General features: G+C 47.9%; 1 protein-coding gene across 1 annotated transcript; it reads left to right on the top strand.

The window, feature by feature from the left end:
• The first annotated feature begins 12157 nt into the window (after window positions 1–12157).
• S1PR1 (sphingosine-1-phosphate receptor 1) lies at window positions 12158–16336 on the top strand. The gene is made up of 2 exons (XM_004614659.2): window positions 12158–12346; window positions 13677–16336. The coding sequence occupies exon 2, from the start codon at window positions 13829–13831 to the stop codon at window positions 14975–14977; it is 1149 nt and encodes a 382-aa protein (XP_004614716.1). The 5' UTR covers window positions 12158–12346; window positions 13677–13828; the 3' UTR covers window positions 14978–16336.
• Window positions 16337–17288: the final 952 nt, after the last annotated feature.

Raw genomic sequence — 17288 nt, 5'->3', positions numbered from 1 at the left:
AAAAATATATATAAAAATAAATAAAATTGATACAAAAACAGAAAATCTGTTTTAGTGCTTGAGGAAAAACTAGGCTTATCATCACCTCCTTATCATACCTCATTGATAGCTTCTTCAGTCCTGTTCAGTCAGAGTAACTGTTTTCTCCCTCAGAACAGAAGATTTTAGTAGAGATGGGAATAAAATGACTATGAGCATTTGGTTATGCAAACATCACAGTAAAACCAGGGGCTTGGAGAGGGGGGTTATCATCTAAATAGCACATTAAGGAAGACCTGACCCCATAACCACCAGCTGAATGGAGCCAGGTCCATGCCCCACCACCACCACCACCACCACCACCACCACCACCACCACCACACACACACACACACACACACACACACACTCACACTCACACTCACCAAAATGTGTAGATCCAAGCAAACAACAAACTTCAAATAAAATTTTCAAAGGGGAACAGGAGAAGGAAGTAAAAAGAAAGATATAATGCAATGTAGATAGACTTTGTAGTTGTAGATGATATGATGCAATGTAGAAATTTTACTTAAAGAATGAAATGAATTAAGAGTTAGGACAAAGACGTTTGCATATATTCAACTCCTCAAAGAACTTTTCTTTCAAACACTTTTACTCAGGAAATTCTGGAAGCAATACAGCAGTCCACCAAAAGGAAGACAAATTGGTGCCAGAGAGATAATACAGTGGGTAGGGCTCTTACCATGCATGCGGCCAATCTGTGTTCAATCCCCAGCATCCCCTATGGTCCACTGAGCACCACCAGAAGTGATCCTGAGTGCATAGCCAGGAATAGGCCCTGAGCATCACCAGGTGGGGCAAAAAAACAAAAAAGAGCAAAAAAGAGAAAAGTGAAGACAAAACAGTAAAAAAAAGATGACCTGGCAAATGAGGCTCCAAATAGCAATCAAAGAAGTCCCTCTACTCCATAAAGATCAGATAAAAATTAGGTACAGACCAGAGTGGCCTATAAATATTTTGCGTTTTCTCACGTTTGCCCTAAGAGAGGGAGGATAAATCAGTAGTGAGTACATTGGAAGTCAAGTTTGAAATTATAATTGAGAAGAAGTGCACTCATCTTTGGTCTGAAGTCTGTTTTTCACACATCCTTGGTTTTTATCCATAGTTCCTGGCTCACAGCTCCCCAGACCTTGGAATTCCAAGTGTTGAAAGTGGGAAGGCAGTCTTCTATTATGTTAATGAAGAGACTTTGCAGCACCTTGGGATGAGGTCTGGTTTCCAGGAAAATCAATGTGATTAGAGGGCTGGGGCTTCCAGTTCTTACTCCCAGATATCGGGAAGGGTGCAAGAGGGTCTGCGAGGAAGTTGAGTTCAGTTGTCAATGACCAGTCATTTCATCACTAGAGCCTACGTAGTAACGCCTCCTTCAGACCCTCAGAGAAGAGGCTCAGAGTGCTGCAGAGACAGCTGGAGAGAGTGCAGGTGACAGACTGGGCTTGCTGCAGACCTCTGAAGTGCAAGGGCTGTGCCGGGAAACAGAGCCTCACCCTTTGGGACCTGGAGAGTCACAATTAGGCTGAAAGGACTTGAGTTCTTGGACCCCCCTTTGGTTCCTGAAAATTGCTCTTTGTCATAGGAAAACCTCCAAACTCTCACGTTCACCTAGAATAAGGAAAAAAGAATATTTGGATTTAAAGAAAATAAAGAATGTTTGTGTACATACAGACATAGATTCAGACAAACTAGTATATACTTGGCTGAACTGTGAGTAAAATCTGCATCGCCATGATAGTGTAAACATTAAACGTAGTCTGTATATTTGGAAGATAAAGAACTGTGTCTGGGAGGCAGGGCAGAGGGTGTTTAAGACTAAATTTGAAGAACAATTTTAATTTATTTGTTTATTTAATTATTTGTTTTATTTATTTATTTATTTCTTTATTTGCTTTTTGGCTCACACCCAGCAACACTCAGGGGTTACTCCTGGCTCTGCACTCAGGAATTACCCCTGGCAGTGCTCAGGGGACCATATAGGATGCTGGGAATCGAACCTGGGTTGGCCGCGTGCAAGGTAAACGCCCTACCCACTGTGCTATCGCTTCAGCCCCTATTTATTCATTTATTTTGAGCAAGGGCCTCCCAAGCAGTGTTCAGTGTTCAGGCCCGAGGAACACGTGTGGCCAGACTTTGTCAAGCAGGCTGAGGGTTCCATGGCTCCGGGAACACACCAGGACCACACCAATTTAGGATGAGACTCGATCATCTAAGTCAGGTACTTGCTCAGGCAAAGCATATACTCCTGACCCCTGAGTCATCTCCCAGAGTCCTCAAAGCAGTCTGTATTTTTTTAACATAAAAATTTATTATATTTATTATAATAAATTATAACATAATTCATTATATTTATATACTGGATATATTAACATTCAATATAAATATCAAATATTTACATTATATTTAATATAAATATTTAAATATATATCCAAATATTTAGATATAAAAATATCTAAATGTTTAGATATTAAATAAAATATCTAAAATTTAGATATCTTAACAAGTATCTAAAATTGGGAAGGAATTTACAAGTCAACATAAGCAAATCTTTAGAGAACACGACTCCCCCCACCTTCTGTAATGGCTCAGGCCCATGTAGGATGTGGCCGAGCCAGAGCACCGCTCCAGCACTGTGGCTGAGGAAGGCTTGGACCTCAATGGACTTACACTGCTTGGCTGAGAGGTGTGAAGACAGCCCCACCCTCAGAGCCCTGCACAAGTGTCAAGGATCTCTCTCAGGCTTGCATTCAACTGTGTTTAGCCTGTCATTTGTAGATGAAAACTTGGCAAGTTTTGTGCTAAATCAACCCACTTTTTTTTTTCTGGTTTGGTTGGAGAACCACACCCAGAGGTTCTCACCTCCACCCCTTCCCACCCCTGCTCTCCAAGCTTACCTGCTGGTGCCTAGGTAACCATGCAATGGCAGGAATTGGCCCTGGACCTCACACAGGAAGGACAAGTGCTCACATGGGAAGGACAAGTGCTCTAATGCTGAACTATGCCCAGCAAGTCAACCCATGAAGATTTATAACAAACAACCAAGGTCATGGGGAGGCGACCATGAACTAAATGGATGGGAGAGAAACCTCAGAAGTGGTTGGTCACAGTTGTGTCCTAGGGATGTTAGGGACTACGTCAAGTATGTCACTGAGGAGTGCCCCAAATGCAAAAGAATGAATTAATAAAATATTTGGTTCTTGCTTGCAAACAAAACAAAATATGGATGTGAATATTCAAAGGAAAACCCGGGAAAGGTAAAAGTGGTAGCAGGGGAGAGAGGATTGTTTTTCATGACAAACTTCGTAGAAATAGTCTGGCACACAGCCAACCGAGTTCAATCCCTGGTATCCCATGTGGACCCAAGAACCTACCTGGGTTGATCTTTAAGTGCAGAATCAGAAGTAAGCCCTGAGCTCTGCTAGGTATTGTCCAAATATTACTACTACTATTCCTACTACTTCTACTACTAATAACACTGTAGCACTATCGTCCCGCTGCTCATCGATTTGCTCGAACAGTAACGTCTCCATTGTGAGACTTGTTGTTACTGTTTTGGCATATCAAATATGCCACGGGAAGCTTGCCAGGCTCTGCCTTGTGGGTGGGACACTCTCAGTAGCTTGCTGGACTCTTCAAGAGGGACGGAAGAATCGAACCCAGATCGGCCACGTGCAAGGCAAACTCCCTACCCGCTGTGCTATCAGATGTGAGGGCTACCTGGCTGCGATATCTGTCACTCCATTGATCGCAGGGTTGATTCGGCTGATCTGGCTGGCTCGGCGGGTGTCCCCTTCCTCCCTCACCGCTCCAGGTGTTTCCCTGCGCACTCCGTGGAAGAGGACGGCCTTTCCAGGATAGAGACTGACAGGTCTTCATTAGAGGATATATGAGTAGCTGTGCTCCCCTGCAAGAACCTCCAAACAAGCTCTTAAATAACAACAACAACAACAATAATAATAATTTCCCAGATTACAAACATCCCATTGCATATCCAGAGAAAGCTTGGAATATTAAGATATTACTGTATATTTCTGGAACACTATGGAAAAAAGAAAAACAATTTTGAAGTATCCAATCAAGAAAAATGTAGTTGTATGTGAAGTTTTGGAAATAGGATAGTTTTAGACTTTTCTTTTTGGTGACACGTGGGTCAAACTCAGGGTCTCACACATGCAAGGCAAATGTTCTACCCTGAAGCTATACTCCCCAAACCATTTTACTTCATTATTTATTTTTAATTAATTAATTAATTAATTATTATAAGACACCATGATTTATAAAGTTGTTCACAGTGGAATTGTTTCTGTTTTACAATGTTCCAGTACCAAACTTACCACCAGTGTGACCTTCCTTCCAGTAATGTTCCCAGATTCCCTCTCACTGCCCAGCCAACCCTCTCAGAAGGAATAGGACAAATTTATTCTATTCTCCTTGCACCAAAATCACTGTATCACTGTCATCCCGTTGTTCATTGATTTATTTGAATGGGCGCCAGTAATGTCTCCATCCATCCCAGCCCTGAGATTTTAGCAGCTTCTCCTTACTCGTTTTTCCCAATGATTGGAGGCTCTTTCAGGATCAGGGGAATGAGATCTGTTATTGTCACTGTACTTGGCATATTGAATACCAAGCCACAGGGAGCTTGCCAGACTCTTCCATGTGGGCAGGATACTCTCGGTAGCTTGCCAGGCTCTCCAAGAGACATATATATATGCCTATATATATACATTTATACATATATATCCTTTTATGATGATGTGTCCAGGAATATGTTCACTCATGTGTGAAGCTTGGCCCGAGTGTGTGAAAAGCGGCCTGGGGCATGACAGAGGTGGGGTAGTGGAGGTCGTCTGCCGGAGCTGGTCCTTTAGGGCAGGGAGGGCCCCCTCTGGGGTACCCCTGGCACAGAGTCTGGTGGCATGGTTATGGGGGCCTTATTTTATGCTCTCTTCCAAAAAAAAAAAAAAACAACTTAAAGGAATTCCCCAACCCATCTTAGACTTCTCAGTAGCCCTAGGGAGGGGAAATAGCAGGGGCCACAGCTACAGTACAGTGGCTAGAGCAACTTGCCTTGCACACAGCCAGCCTAAGTTCAATTGCTGGCATCCCTTATGTGCCCCTGGGCACTGGCAGGGGTAATTCCTGAGTACAGAGCCAAGCATAAACCAATTGCCAGGTGTGGCCCAAAAAACAGAAAAAGGAAATTAAAAAACAATGGAGTAACACCTCAAAATTCACAGAAAAAAATTACTTATGACTTCTAACTATATCTAGCTAAAATATCAGCTCTGCAAGGTTTCAAAAGTTTATGACACAAGCATGCCTTTTAAAAAGTAAGTGAATTAATGCTCTTAACATGACATGAAGGATATAAATATTGCCTAAAATTGATAATCAAGTAATGGAGGTATAAATCTCCAGATTTAGGGATTTGCAAGTCACTTCCAGAAGACGTATGAGGGAGACTTCAAGCAGTGATGGGATGGTTAGAGGAGGAGACAGATTCAGGATTGAGCTTCTTCCTTGCAAGTTTTGCACTATTTGAGTTTTTAGCTGTGCAGGTATTGATTTCATTTAAAATAGGTTTTATTTATTTATTTATTTATTTATTTATTTTTGCTTTTTGGGTCACACCTAGCAGTGTAGAAGGGGTTACTCCTGGCTCTGCACTCAGGAATCACTCCTGGCGGTGCTCAGGGGACTATATGGGATGCTGGGAATAGAACCCTGCAAGGCAAACACCCTACCCGCTGTGCTATCGCTTCAGCCCTGTCATTTAAAATAGTTTTTATTTGAATGTAAAAAAGGGACCTGAATGGACACACAACAAAGCGATGTTGAAAGGGAACATGGAGCATTCCAGTATTCTAAGGGAGGCATCTGAAGCTCCGGAATCCTCACAAGGGCCGAGAGATATATCATTCTAAAACATTTTAGAGATCAGGGACTGAGGATCAAGGAAATTCAATAAAATTGCCTGACAGTCATACAGCCTCTTAACCCTTAGCAGCATGGAGGCTAGACCCACCTATGCGGGGCCAAAGCCCCATCATACTCTGCCAATGCCTTTCACTGTTGGCCAACGAGAGAAGAGACAGTGCTGGAACTGGGTCTGAGAGGCAGACAAGAATTTTTGTGTAGAGAAAAAAAACCTACAAAAAAATTTTACATTGAAGTTTGTCACCAGAGGTCAAGAGTTCAGAGTAGGGGAGAAGAAACCACAGACCTCACTCAAAAAATGTAGTACCGAGCTGCCTGGGTCATAGCAAAACTGCCTTGGGAAGGAGCAAAGCTATGGCTAGGAGGTAGCCTGGGTAAAGTAGCTATTAAACTGGAACTTCAAGATGAGGTACTGTGTTCTCCAGGAAGTAGGAAGCTAGCTGTCCTCACATATATACACATATACATATATGTGTATATATGTGAGAATTACATATATACATAAATATGTAGTATACTAAATATATATGTGTATATGCTGGAGCAATAGCACAGCGAGTAGGACATTTGCCTTGCACACAGCCAACCCAGGTTTGATTCCTCTGTCCCTCTCGGAGAGCCCGGCAAGCTACAGAGAGTGTCCCGCCCACACGGCAGAGTCTGGCAAGCTCCCCGTGGCATATTTGATATGCCAAAAACAGTAACAACAAGTCTCACGATGGAGATGTTACTGGGCCCGCTCGAGCAAATCGATGAGCAATGGGACAACACTGCTAAAGTGCTATAGTGCAGTGTGTGTAGAACTCTGTGTGTGTGTGTGTGTGTGTGTGTGTGTGTGTGTGTGTGTGTGTGTGTGTAGCATATTAAAAAATAAAGTAAAGGAAAAGTTGAATCTCTATGGGGGATTGTGTACTGGGAAAAAAGTTAGAAGGTGATTGAAGCATGTAAGAAAGGAAGTAGGATTGCCAGATTCATGGAAGGGAATACAGCTCACCCAGTTAGGTCTGACTTGCAGATTAACAACAGATAATTAGATTTAAGGCATATATCCCAAATAATGTATGGTCTTTTATCTGGCAACTCTTCATGAGAGATGCTGCAGCATGGTTGGAAAAGCTGCTTTGAAATATGAAACTTGGAATAGAAGAAACTCAGTGTGAATTGGGCATCAGATGGTCATGTCATTCAGCTTGGCTTCAGCAGAAAAGGATCTGGGGTAGCAAGCGGACAATAGCTTAGAGATGAATTTTGGGGTTGCTCCTGAAGTAATGGAAAAACACAGGGGTGAGAACTTAAAACGTGGAATTGTCAGGGAAGCTTTTGCTGTCAATAACTTTGCCTATTTTCTGGCTTTGACAGAACGGTCATCACCATCCCATAGTTGCATTCTAAGGATGAGTACCACCAAGTGATTATCTGAGAATATTTCAAGTTCTTTAAAACATTGGGACAGAGACTGGAGAGATGCTCAGGGGATAAGGCATTTGCCTTTTTTCCATTTTGCAGCCCCATCTGGTTTGATCCCCAGTGCCACATAGGGTTCCCCACATACTATCAGGGGTCACTGCTGAGCACAGAGCTAGAAATAGTCTCTGGGTACTGCTGAGTGTGGCCCCTAGCCCCTCCAATAAATAAATAAACAAACAAATTAATTAAATTCATTATTCCTGGGGCTGAAGCAATTGTTCAGGAGGCAGGGTATTTGCCTTGCACGCAGCTGACCTGGGTTCGATTCCCAGCATCCCATATGGTTCCCTGAGCATTGCCAGAAATAATTCCTCAGTACAGAGCCAGGAGTAATCCCTGAGAATTGCTCGGTATGACCCAACAGGCAAAAACAAACAAACAAAACAAAAATTAAGCAAAAAAAGAACAACGTTAATCCTGACCTGTCAACCCGGCTTGCAATTTTTGCTCACACAAGGTGGTAAACATTACAACCAGGGTTCAATGCCCAATGAGGTAATTAAAAAGATGTCCAAGTCCCATGGCCAGGAAATGCAACCCCAGAGATCACATGCTCACAGAGAGCACACCACAGTGACACCCACAGTCATCACTCATGTGCCTCACCTAAGACCGTGATCTTGTGTGAACACCACAGTGAAAGTAGTGCTAGCCCTGATAGAGACCACAGATAAGTATGAGAGCACCTCAGTCTGATGCACAGCACCCAGCGAGCATCACAGCTAAATTAACATGTAAATCATGGTTCTTTAATTAAAAATTCTTTAATTAATTAAAAAAATAGTGTGCCGGCTTTATAGCCAGGTCAGTACACAGTCTCTGGCAAGGGCAGCAACAACATCCTTCATAACAGAGGAAGAGGAAACAGAGGGAAGGAAAATGAACATTTTCTTAAATTAAAAATGGAGCAGCTCAATATTGAATATTGTTCTCACTAACTGTATTCACAAGAAATGGACTGTTGCATGGGGTGATGGCTCAAAGAAGAGAGCATGCTTTGCATGTGGCATCCCTGGCTTGGATCCCTGGCATTACTGAGAGCAATCCAGGAGGCCTAACCAAAATGCCGTGGGGTATGGACACCCTCCCCCACCTCCCCAACCAAAGAACCAAAAGAAGCAATGAACTGACTTCTCCTTTGTAATTTTTGCCACAGTTGACCCTAGTGGATATGTTCTAAGGTATTTTGGAGTCCTGCGTGGGAGTCCCACTTTGTCTATATTATAGTCCATGCTAACCATGTTGCTTAATATGATCGGGACTCAATGAACTTGTTTGTAAAACTGAGTCCCTCCAATGTCTAACTTGTAGGATCGCTGTTACAATTAAATGGATAAACATATGTAATCCTTTAGAATCTGGAGCTCAAATACTTGAGGTACAGCCTTGCATTAGATGTGGTAAATAAAGGAGAGTTTCAAAAACATTCAAAATATTAAAACATTAGTATTAGTTCTTTAATACTAATGAATTAGTGTACCTTGAAGTCCACTTTAAATGCACTTACTGTCAGGAAATCCGTGGCTTTCAAAGTGTGCTGCTTCAGGGCTGGAGCGATAGCACAGCGGATAGGGCATTTGCCTTGCACGCGGCCGACCCAGGTTTGATTCCCAGCATCCCATATGGTCCCCCGAGCACTTCCAGGAGTAATTCCTGAGTGCAGAGCCAGGAGTAACCCCTGTACATTGCCAGGTGCGACCTATAAATAAATAAATAAACAGATAAATAAAAAGTGTGCTGCTTCCACATTGAACCCTCAAGGGTCTGGAAAGATAGTAAAGTCAGTAAGGTGCTTACTTTGCATATGGTGCATATGGCTGACTGGAGTTTGATCCCTGGCATCCCACATGCCCCCCCACCCCGACCCCCAAGAGTGATCCCTGAACACAGAACCAGGAGTAACTCTGAGCAGCGCTGGGTGTGGTCCAAAGCAAACAAAAGAGTTAAGTTTCAGATCAGAGGGATAGCATAGTGGGTAGGGCTGTATTCCAGCACTGGGACTCCAAATAGTCTCCTGAGCCCTGTCAGGAGTGATTCTTGAACACAGAGCCAGGAGTAAGCCCTGAGCACTTCCACTGCAGTCATTAAGTTATAGTGATTGTATGGAGGAGGAAAGCAGTGACCATCCTGCAGGAGCCTATTCAAGTGTCTGGGAGGTGGAGGCTGGAATCTATGGGGAATGTCTGTACCGTCCACTAAATTTTAAATCTAAAAGTCATCTTTTAGAAAGTTAAAAATTTAATAAAGCATTTCAGCCCAAAAAAACTTACGATAGAAAAAGCATTAATCTACTTTGATGTCTTTTGCAGGCAGAAAGTGATTCTATTTTTAATTTTGACTATAATTTAAGTAACATGTTGGCAACAGTATTGAAACAGCAACATAGGCATAGGAGGGAGACGGGCTAGGGTGAGATTAGAAAAGTCCTCAAAGAAAAATTCCTGGTATGGAATGTTGCTAATGGGCCCAGGATATGCGGCTAGGATATGCAAAGGACAATCTTCAAACATCCTGCTCTTCCCCACCCCCTCTGGCTCACCATCTTGGTTCTGTAAACCCAATGCAAAGTGCTCACCCATCCCCCTTGTTAAAAAAACTATGAAAGGGAAAGAGTTTTCACCTTCCCAGGCAGTTGACTTAAGCTTCCTTGCCTTGCTCAGCCCTGCCCATCCCCAGAGTTCCTTTGTTTCTTTCTTTCAATTTTATCAGAACCAGAGCATCATGATGCTTTGCTTTCAACCTTCACAGCCTTAGGACAAGAAGCCACAGGTACTACAGCAGGCTTGGCACTTATGGTTTTGACAGTTACTGCACAAAGTTACCACCACCAAAGTTGCTCAGGAGCCCCCACCACTGCCCTTAAATCAAGGAGATGTGTGATTCCAAAGGGGCACTCATTAGCATCTCATTGCATATATTTTGCAAGCATAGAAGATCAAAGAGTTGGTGCAAATCTTTAAACTTTAGGTCTGCAGGCTAACTTCCCTTCAGGAAGATGCATGTGAATTCCTAAAACGATTTATTGACTGGAAGCATTTGAGCGAGAAGACCTGCTGGGCTAAGTGATTTAAACTAGGGATTGACATTTTCCTCATCAATAAAATGACCAACAAAATTTTCTGTCCGGATCAGAGGTGCTCAGTGAGAGCAGCCATCACAAGCCGGAGATAGTCTCGATGTGCAATTTACTTTCCTCTCTTTCCCTTTAAAAAGGACCCCAAGATTCGCGTCCTCACTTAACACTGTTCTTGGTGGTCCCGACCTAGACCTATCTGCCCTTTCAAGGGAAGGAAGTCCTCGAAGCCGCTCACGTCTGGAGTCTACACTCAGGCTGTCAATGTCTATGTCAATGTCAATGTCTACCTAACACAAATTCTTGCTGAATTCTTGGGTATGTGTGGGATGTGATGTGGGGTTTTTCATGCACCTGTGAATTTAACCGTCATTTGAGGTTTTGTTTTGTTTTGTTTTGTTTCCCTCTCTCATGAAATCCCTGAAGCTAGCCAGGGGTCGGTTATTTATTTCATCTCTTTTTGAGTCATTCAGGTACAGGGTGTGTCTTTGTCAATTGAAACTGCAAAATCAAGAAGTTCTGTCCAGATGAGAAGTCAGCGAGACTGGGTACTCTATGGAAACCTTTTCAGTGGCCCTAGGGCAGGCCAGTGGCCCTGGGGCAGGCTGACCACCGCCTCCTGGCAGCCGTACCTTTTGAAGTGGCATCTTAGGGAAAGTAGAGACTGGGTCAGTGTAAGCTGTCTGTGTGTGTGTTGGGGGGGGGCGGGTAGGTGTGCGCGCGCGCGCGCGCGTGGGCTGGGTGGGGGGGGTGTCTCTGAGTTGCCTCCCTGGTAGAAAGGAAGGACTCTCCCTTGCGGGCACGCCTGGTTTAGGGGTCGGCCCTGCCACTTTGCGAGTTGCAGCGCCAACTAGGTTTCTTAGGACCCATCAGCGCGCCGCCGCTGACCCCCTCCTCGGAGACCCAATCTGGGACACTCCGCCTGACCGCGCAGGCCGAGGCCGGGGAAGCCCCACGGGGTGCTGGCCTCCTTCGTCGTGCGCGGGGCAGCGCCTGGGCCACCCCCCACCTCCACCCCAGCCCGCCCCGAGCTTCACCGCCCCGGAGCGCTGTGAGCGCGAGTGCGTGTGCTTGTGCGTTTGCGTGTGCGGGTCGTGCAGGTGGGGCGGAGGTGCAGGAAGAAGCGAGTCGGGGGTAGAGCGAAGGCGCTTCAGACCTCCCCTCCCCCCAGGCTGCTCACCGCCCCCAGAACTTTCGAGCAGCCCCGCCCGCTCCGTCCCGGCCTCCGACTCTCTCCGCACCTGCACCCCCGGGGATGCGGCCGGCGCGCCTCGAAACTTGGGGCCGTGAGCTGGCCCCCGCGACGCGTGGGAAAGTTTCCAAAGCCCCCGCCCCCCCCGCTAACAAAGCGCGGGAGCCCCTGCGCCGCCGGAGTAACGGGAGGCGGCGGCCGTGATTTATACCGCGTCCACGCGGGCCGGCTCCGCCCCCGGCTGTCGGGGTCCGGAGGGAGGAGGGCACTGGGCTCCTTTTTTTTTTTTTTTCTCCCTTTTTCTTTTTCTTTTTTTCTTCTGCCCCAGATCGTTCCTGGACATACGTCTCAGCTGGAGATCCGGGGGCGGGGGCCGCGCCGCCGGCGGGGGGCGTGGGGGTTGCGGCCTTAACCCCTCCCCGTCTCCTCCTCAAGTGCCGCCCAGTCTGTGGGCTGCGCCCTGGGCGACCTCGTTCGCGGGCTGCGGCCAGCGGCCGGTCATTGGCGTGCGCGGCCAAGGAGGGAGGGTCCCCGCCCAGAGGAAAGTTCGGAGCGCGCCGCCCGCGGGGCAGCCGCAAGATGCGGAGCGCGCCGCGCGGCCCCGGAGCGCTGCCCACGCCGCTCGGGCCCGCCGGACCGAGGTAAGGCGGCGGGGGACGGCAGGCGGGCTAGCCGCCGGGGTTCTGAGCGCCGAGACGGAGCCTGGGGACCGCAGAAACCCGGGGGAGCATCGGTCCCGGGTGCCGCTGGAAGCGGGCGACCTCCTGGGGCTCCCGAGTCCCGCCAGACGCGCTGGCTCCTTGCGGGGGCTTGGTGAAGTTGGGCCCCGGCTCGAGTCCCCCCACCTCCCCCGGTAGAGGGGACGCGGTGGCAGCAGCGGGTGGTCGGAGCCGAGGAAGGGAGGACGCTTGTTTCGGGGGAAACCCTAGAGACTGAGGGTCTGCAAGGTGGGTGCAGTTTCCAGTCTGCTGGCCGAGGAGGTCGGCGGGGGGTCTCGGGGCGTTGGGGACCGCGCGTCCGCGTTGCTCCGAAACGTGCACGCAACTGGGAGGTCCTGCCTGCTCTCCCGGACCCATCCCGTGCCGCCCCCCCCCCAACCGCAGTGACCCGAGAGGGGCACCGTGCTGCGGGGTGGGGGAGAGCGGGCGGTCACTGAGACGGTGCCCGCAGGCCGGGGGGTTCTGGAGCGGGCGCGCAGTGACCGTCGGCGGCGCACAACTTCTCCTTTTGGTGTGTTTGGGGATCGCTGTGCCCAAGTCACTCCAAAAGGGCTTTTTTAAGCCACCGGAGAGTGGACGCGACTGCCGGGACGTATCGCAACGAACGCCCGCCGTGAAGGGTCTTGCAGAGCTCCTGCCCCGGCGTGCGGGGCTGGGGGGTGCGGGCGACAGGGGCGAGGCGGTGGCCTCACCGATCTTTCCTGTTTACCGCACGGCCGGGGCGGCCCCGGCTGCCCATGGCGAGCTGCGCCCTCGAACCCCGAGCGCACCTGCCGGGCGCTATTAATAGAGCGCGCCGAGGGCTGGCTCTGGCCCGTGAGTGACCCGTAAGGCCGTCGGGGACGCGGGGAGGCTGCAGGGGTGCGGTGGGGGTGCCGGGTCCTCTCCGTCGGCGGGACACACCCCGCGTGGGGCGCGGGGCTGGAGGATGCCACGGGGACCGAGTGCGCCTCGCCGGGCTCTCAGTTTCCCGCGGGGTGGGCCTGACCCCGGGCGGGGGGAATACGCTGAACCCACTGGGGCTTTTTTTCCAGTTCGGTGAAGTTCTTGCTCCCGCTCCCCCGGGACTCCCTCGAGACAGGAGACGTGAACAATTTTGTTCTTAACCTCCTCCCCACCCCCGCCCCCCGCGCTGTCCCGGGGGTCCTTAAGCGAGGGACAGCAGAGCTGGAGCACTGTTTTGGCTGGAGTGAACCGGGCCGGGATGCCGCGGCTCCTTCCCTAACTCTTCCCCCCTTTGTATTGGCTTCAGGCTGCGGTTCCCCGGCGGAAAAGCGACACAATAAGCCTGGATCCGTCCCCCGCACCGGCCCGGCGGCCAGCGACGCCTTCCTCCGCGGCGCCCCCTAGCGCTCTCTCGGCAGAAGCGCCCTTCGCGCGTTCCCGGGGATCCCGAGCAGCGCAATGGGGTCCACCAGCATCCCGCTGGTCAAGGCCCTCCGCAGCACCGTCTCGGACTACGTCAACTACGACATCATCGTCCGGCATTACAACTACACGGGGAAGCTGAGCACCAGCGCAGACAAGGAGAACGGCATCAAGCGGACCTCGGTGGTGTTCATCCTCATCTGCTGCTTCATCATCCTGGAGAACATCTTCGTCCTGCTGACCATCTGGAAAACCAAGAAGTTCCACCGGCCCATGTACTACTTCATCGGCAACCTGGCCCTCTCAGACCTCTTGGCGGGAGTGGCCTACATCGCCAACCTGCTCCTGTCCGGGGCCACCACGTACAAGCTCACCCCGGCCCAGTGGTTCCTGCGGGAAGGGAGCATGTTCGTGGCGCTGTCCGCCTCTGTCTTCAGCCTCCTGGCCATCGCCATCGAGCGCTACATCACCATGCTCAAGATGAAACTGCACAACGGCAGCAACAGCTTCCGCTCCTTCCTGCTCATCAGCGCCTGCTGGGTCATCTCCCTCATCCTGGGTGGCCTGCCCATCATGGGCTGGAACTGCATCGGGGCGCTGCCCAGCTGCTCCACCGTGCTGCCCCTCTACCACAAGCACTATATCCTCTTCTGCACCACCGTCTTCACGCTGCTCCTGCTCTCCATCGTCATCCTCTACTGCAGGATTTACTCTCTGGTCAGGACTCGGAGCCGACGCCTGACCTTCCGCAAGAACGTTTCCAAGGCCAGCCGCAGCTCGGAGAAGTCCCTGGCCCTGCTCAAGACCGTCATCATTGTCCTGAGCGTCTTCATCGCCTGCTGGGCGCCCCTTTTCATCCTGCTCCTGCTGGACGTGGGCTGCAAGGTGAAGACGTGTGCTATCCTTTTCAAAGCTGAGTACTTCCTGGTGTTGGCTGTGCTCAACTCGGCCACCAACCCCATCATTTACACGCTGACCAACAAGGAGATGCGCAGGGCGTTCACCCGCATCATGTCCTGCTGCAAGTGCCCCAGCGGGGACTCCACAGGCAAATTCAAGCGCCCCATCATCGCCGGCGTGGAATTCAGCCGCAGTAAGTCAGACAATTCCTCCCATCCGCAGAAGGACGATGGGGACAACCCAGAAACCATCATGTCTTCTGGCAACGTCAACTCATCTTCCTGAGATTGAAAGCTGCTGAGGTCCCCGACCACCAGTGTATGGAGAAACAAAGTTTCCACAGCTGCCTGCAAGCTGAGGGAGCTGGTGGAAGGCCTGGCCTGGGGGTCGTGGGTGTTGGTGGCTTGAGAGAGTTCCGGTGAACAATGCCCTGGGAAGGGTGGAGATCAGGTCCTGGCCTGGAGTCTGTTTCCTCCTCCCTGGAGCTTTGATTTTTGCACTGAGCCAAAGGTCTAGCATTGTCAAGCTCCTGAAGGGTTGTGCATTCGGCCGCTCCTCAGAGACCAGAGTTCTGTCCCCGTATGAAAGCTCTCTGGAGCTGTGAGGAGGTGTTTTCTTTCACTTTAGTTTCCAAGCCAACTGTGTATAGGTATGCAATGCTAGCATAGGTATGTGCTCCGTGGCCCACCCTCTTTTGCCTCTCACATCCCTCCTCAAAGTTCTCTTACTTTATATCTTAACTCCCTGACCTTCATCAGAGCTGGAGGCGGTAGGGTGGACCTTTTCTCGATCAGTCATGTGTCGCTGGGAGGTTGGGTTCGGTAAATCAAGTGTTCAGTACGTAGGTAGACTAGGAGAAGATAGAGATGGATTGGGGATGTAAAGCAACCTCATTTGCCAAGGCCAAAGTTTCTCTGAGCTGCATTAGTGTTTGGGACCTACTGGAATCACTTTGATTTCTCTCCCTGTCCCACCCCCCACTTGACAGTGAAACGTGTTACAGTACCGTTTGTGGTTGAAATCTGAGTAAGACAGTCTAAGATCTACACCTGTTGGTAGCTAGAAACCTTAGTATCCTAGGGGAAAGTCAACAAAAGCAAAGTAAAAAATGGGCTGGAATTGTCTTCTACAAACCGAGACGTTTTTTAGTGACTTCACCTAACAAATGCATATGTCTTTGGCACTTTCGTTGATGTTTATTTCGGAGTGTTGTGTGGTTCATTTCAGCCGGTGGGATGGTTGTATTTTGTTCTGTTAAAAGTATTTTTCATGATTTTTGAATGTATTTGTTTCAACAGAGATGACTTTTTTTGATTTTTCTAACCTGTGTTAACACCCGTTGAATGTGTATTTTATACCACCCACTTGTGCCCTCTAAAGCATTACTTTAACTGATACAGACTTCAGAAGTTTTTCAGAACAGCTACTCATCTAATAGTTAATTGAGGATGTGTGTAAATGTCACAAAGAATAAAATTATATCTCTGTCTCTTTCGTAGGGTTTTCGGTGCAATTAAACTGAGAAATTACCTTTTTTTTTTAAAAAAAAAATAGTATTTAATGGGTTCTTTCCTGACTGACGTGGATCATTTTGCACATAGCTTTATCAACTTTTAAACATTAATAAACTGATTTTTTTAAATATTCCTTTGTGAAGAGTATTTGTTAAAAATAATTATTAAGACATTCTGTTTGACTATGCAGCCTTTTAGGATCACAGTCAAGGGAAAATATCTGTTGTTCTTAAAATAAGGATATTTAAATCTAGGGTGTGAAAAGTGTGGTTTATTTTAAAACCACTTGGCTTTTTTTTTCAGGAAGAGAAACTTCAATAGGTTTACATTGAAGGGTATGAGATGAAAAACCGCTAATCTTTAAATACCACATTGAAAAGTTAATGTAATGGTTCTAAGTTTAAAGTTATTTTCAAGAAAATTTAAACAAAATTTAGTGCAATAATTCAGTTTTAAAATATGAGCATCAGGGGTTGGAGAGATAGTAGAGCGGGTAGGATGTTTGCATTGCACACAGCCTACTGGGGTTTGATCTCAGGCATCCCATATGGTTTCCAAGCCTTGCCAGAGGTAATTCCTGAGTGCAGAGCCAGGAGTGACCCCTAATCATTGCAGGGTGTGGCTCCAAAACCAAAATAAATGAATAAATAAAACATGAGCAATGCCCTCATTGAAAAGGCATCTGTAGAATGTAAGCTGAGCAGTTTACATTTGCTTTATCTGAAAATTTGTGAATATTTTAACATCCCTGCTCATTAATTTTTTCAGTTATAAATAAGGGCAAGGGCACTTTGCAAACATCACAGAGTTATGGTCAGCATTAATTCTTATTGTGTTTCTATTGTCCTCTTGATTGAGAATTAAATTGATGTATTTTGGTAGATTGGGCTGTCTAGTGCTATTGTTGCATTCAGAATTTGTGCTTTTAAGTATCACAGACTGTGAGCAGGACACAGTTGGGACCTGGAGATAAACCTTACCTAATAGTGTAGTTGTCATTTCTGGGTAAGGCTGACTGTGGGAAAGAGAAATAAGGAAAACTTAGGTCACCACCTCCAGCTTCCTGAAGGAAATGCCAAAAA

Source organism: Sorex araneus, chromosome 8 (genome assembly GCF_027595985.1).
Source record: "Sorex araneus isolate mSorAra2 chromosome 8, mSorAra2.pri, whole genome shotgun sequence".
In the NCBI taxonomy this organism is placed as follows: domain Eukaryota; kingdom Metazoa; phylum Chordata; class Mammalia; order Eulipotyphla; family Soricidae; genus Sorex; species Sorex araneus.
This window is presented reverse-complemented; position numbering and strand designations above follow the sequence as displayed.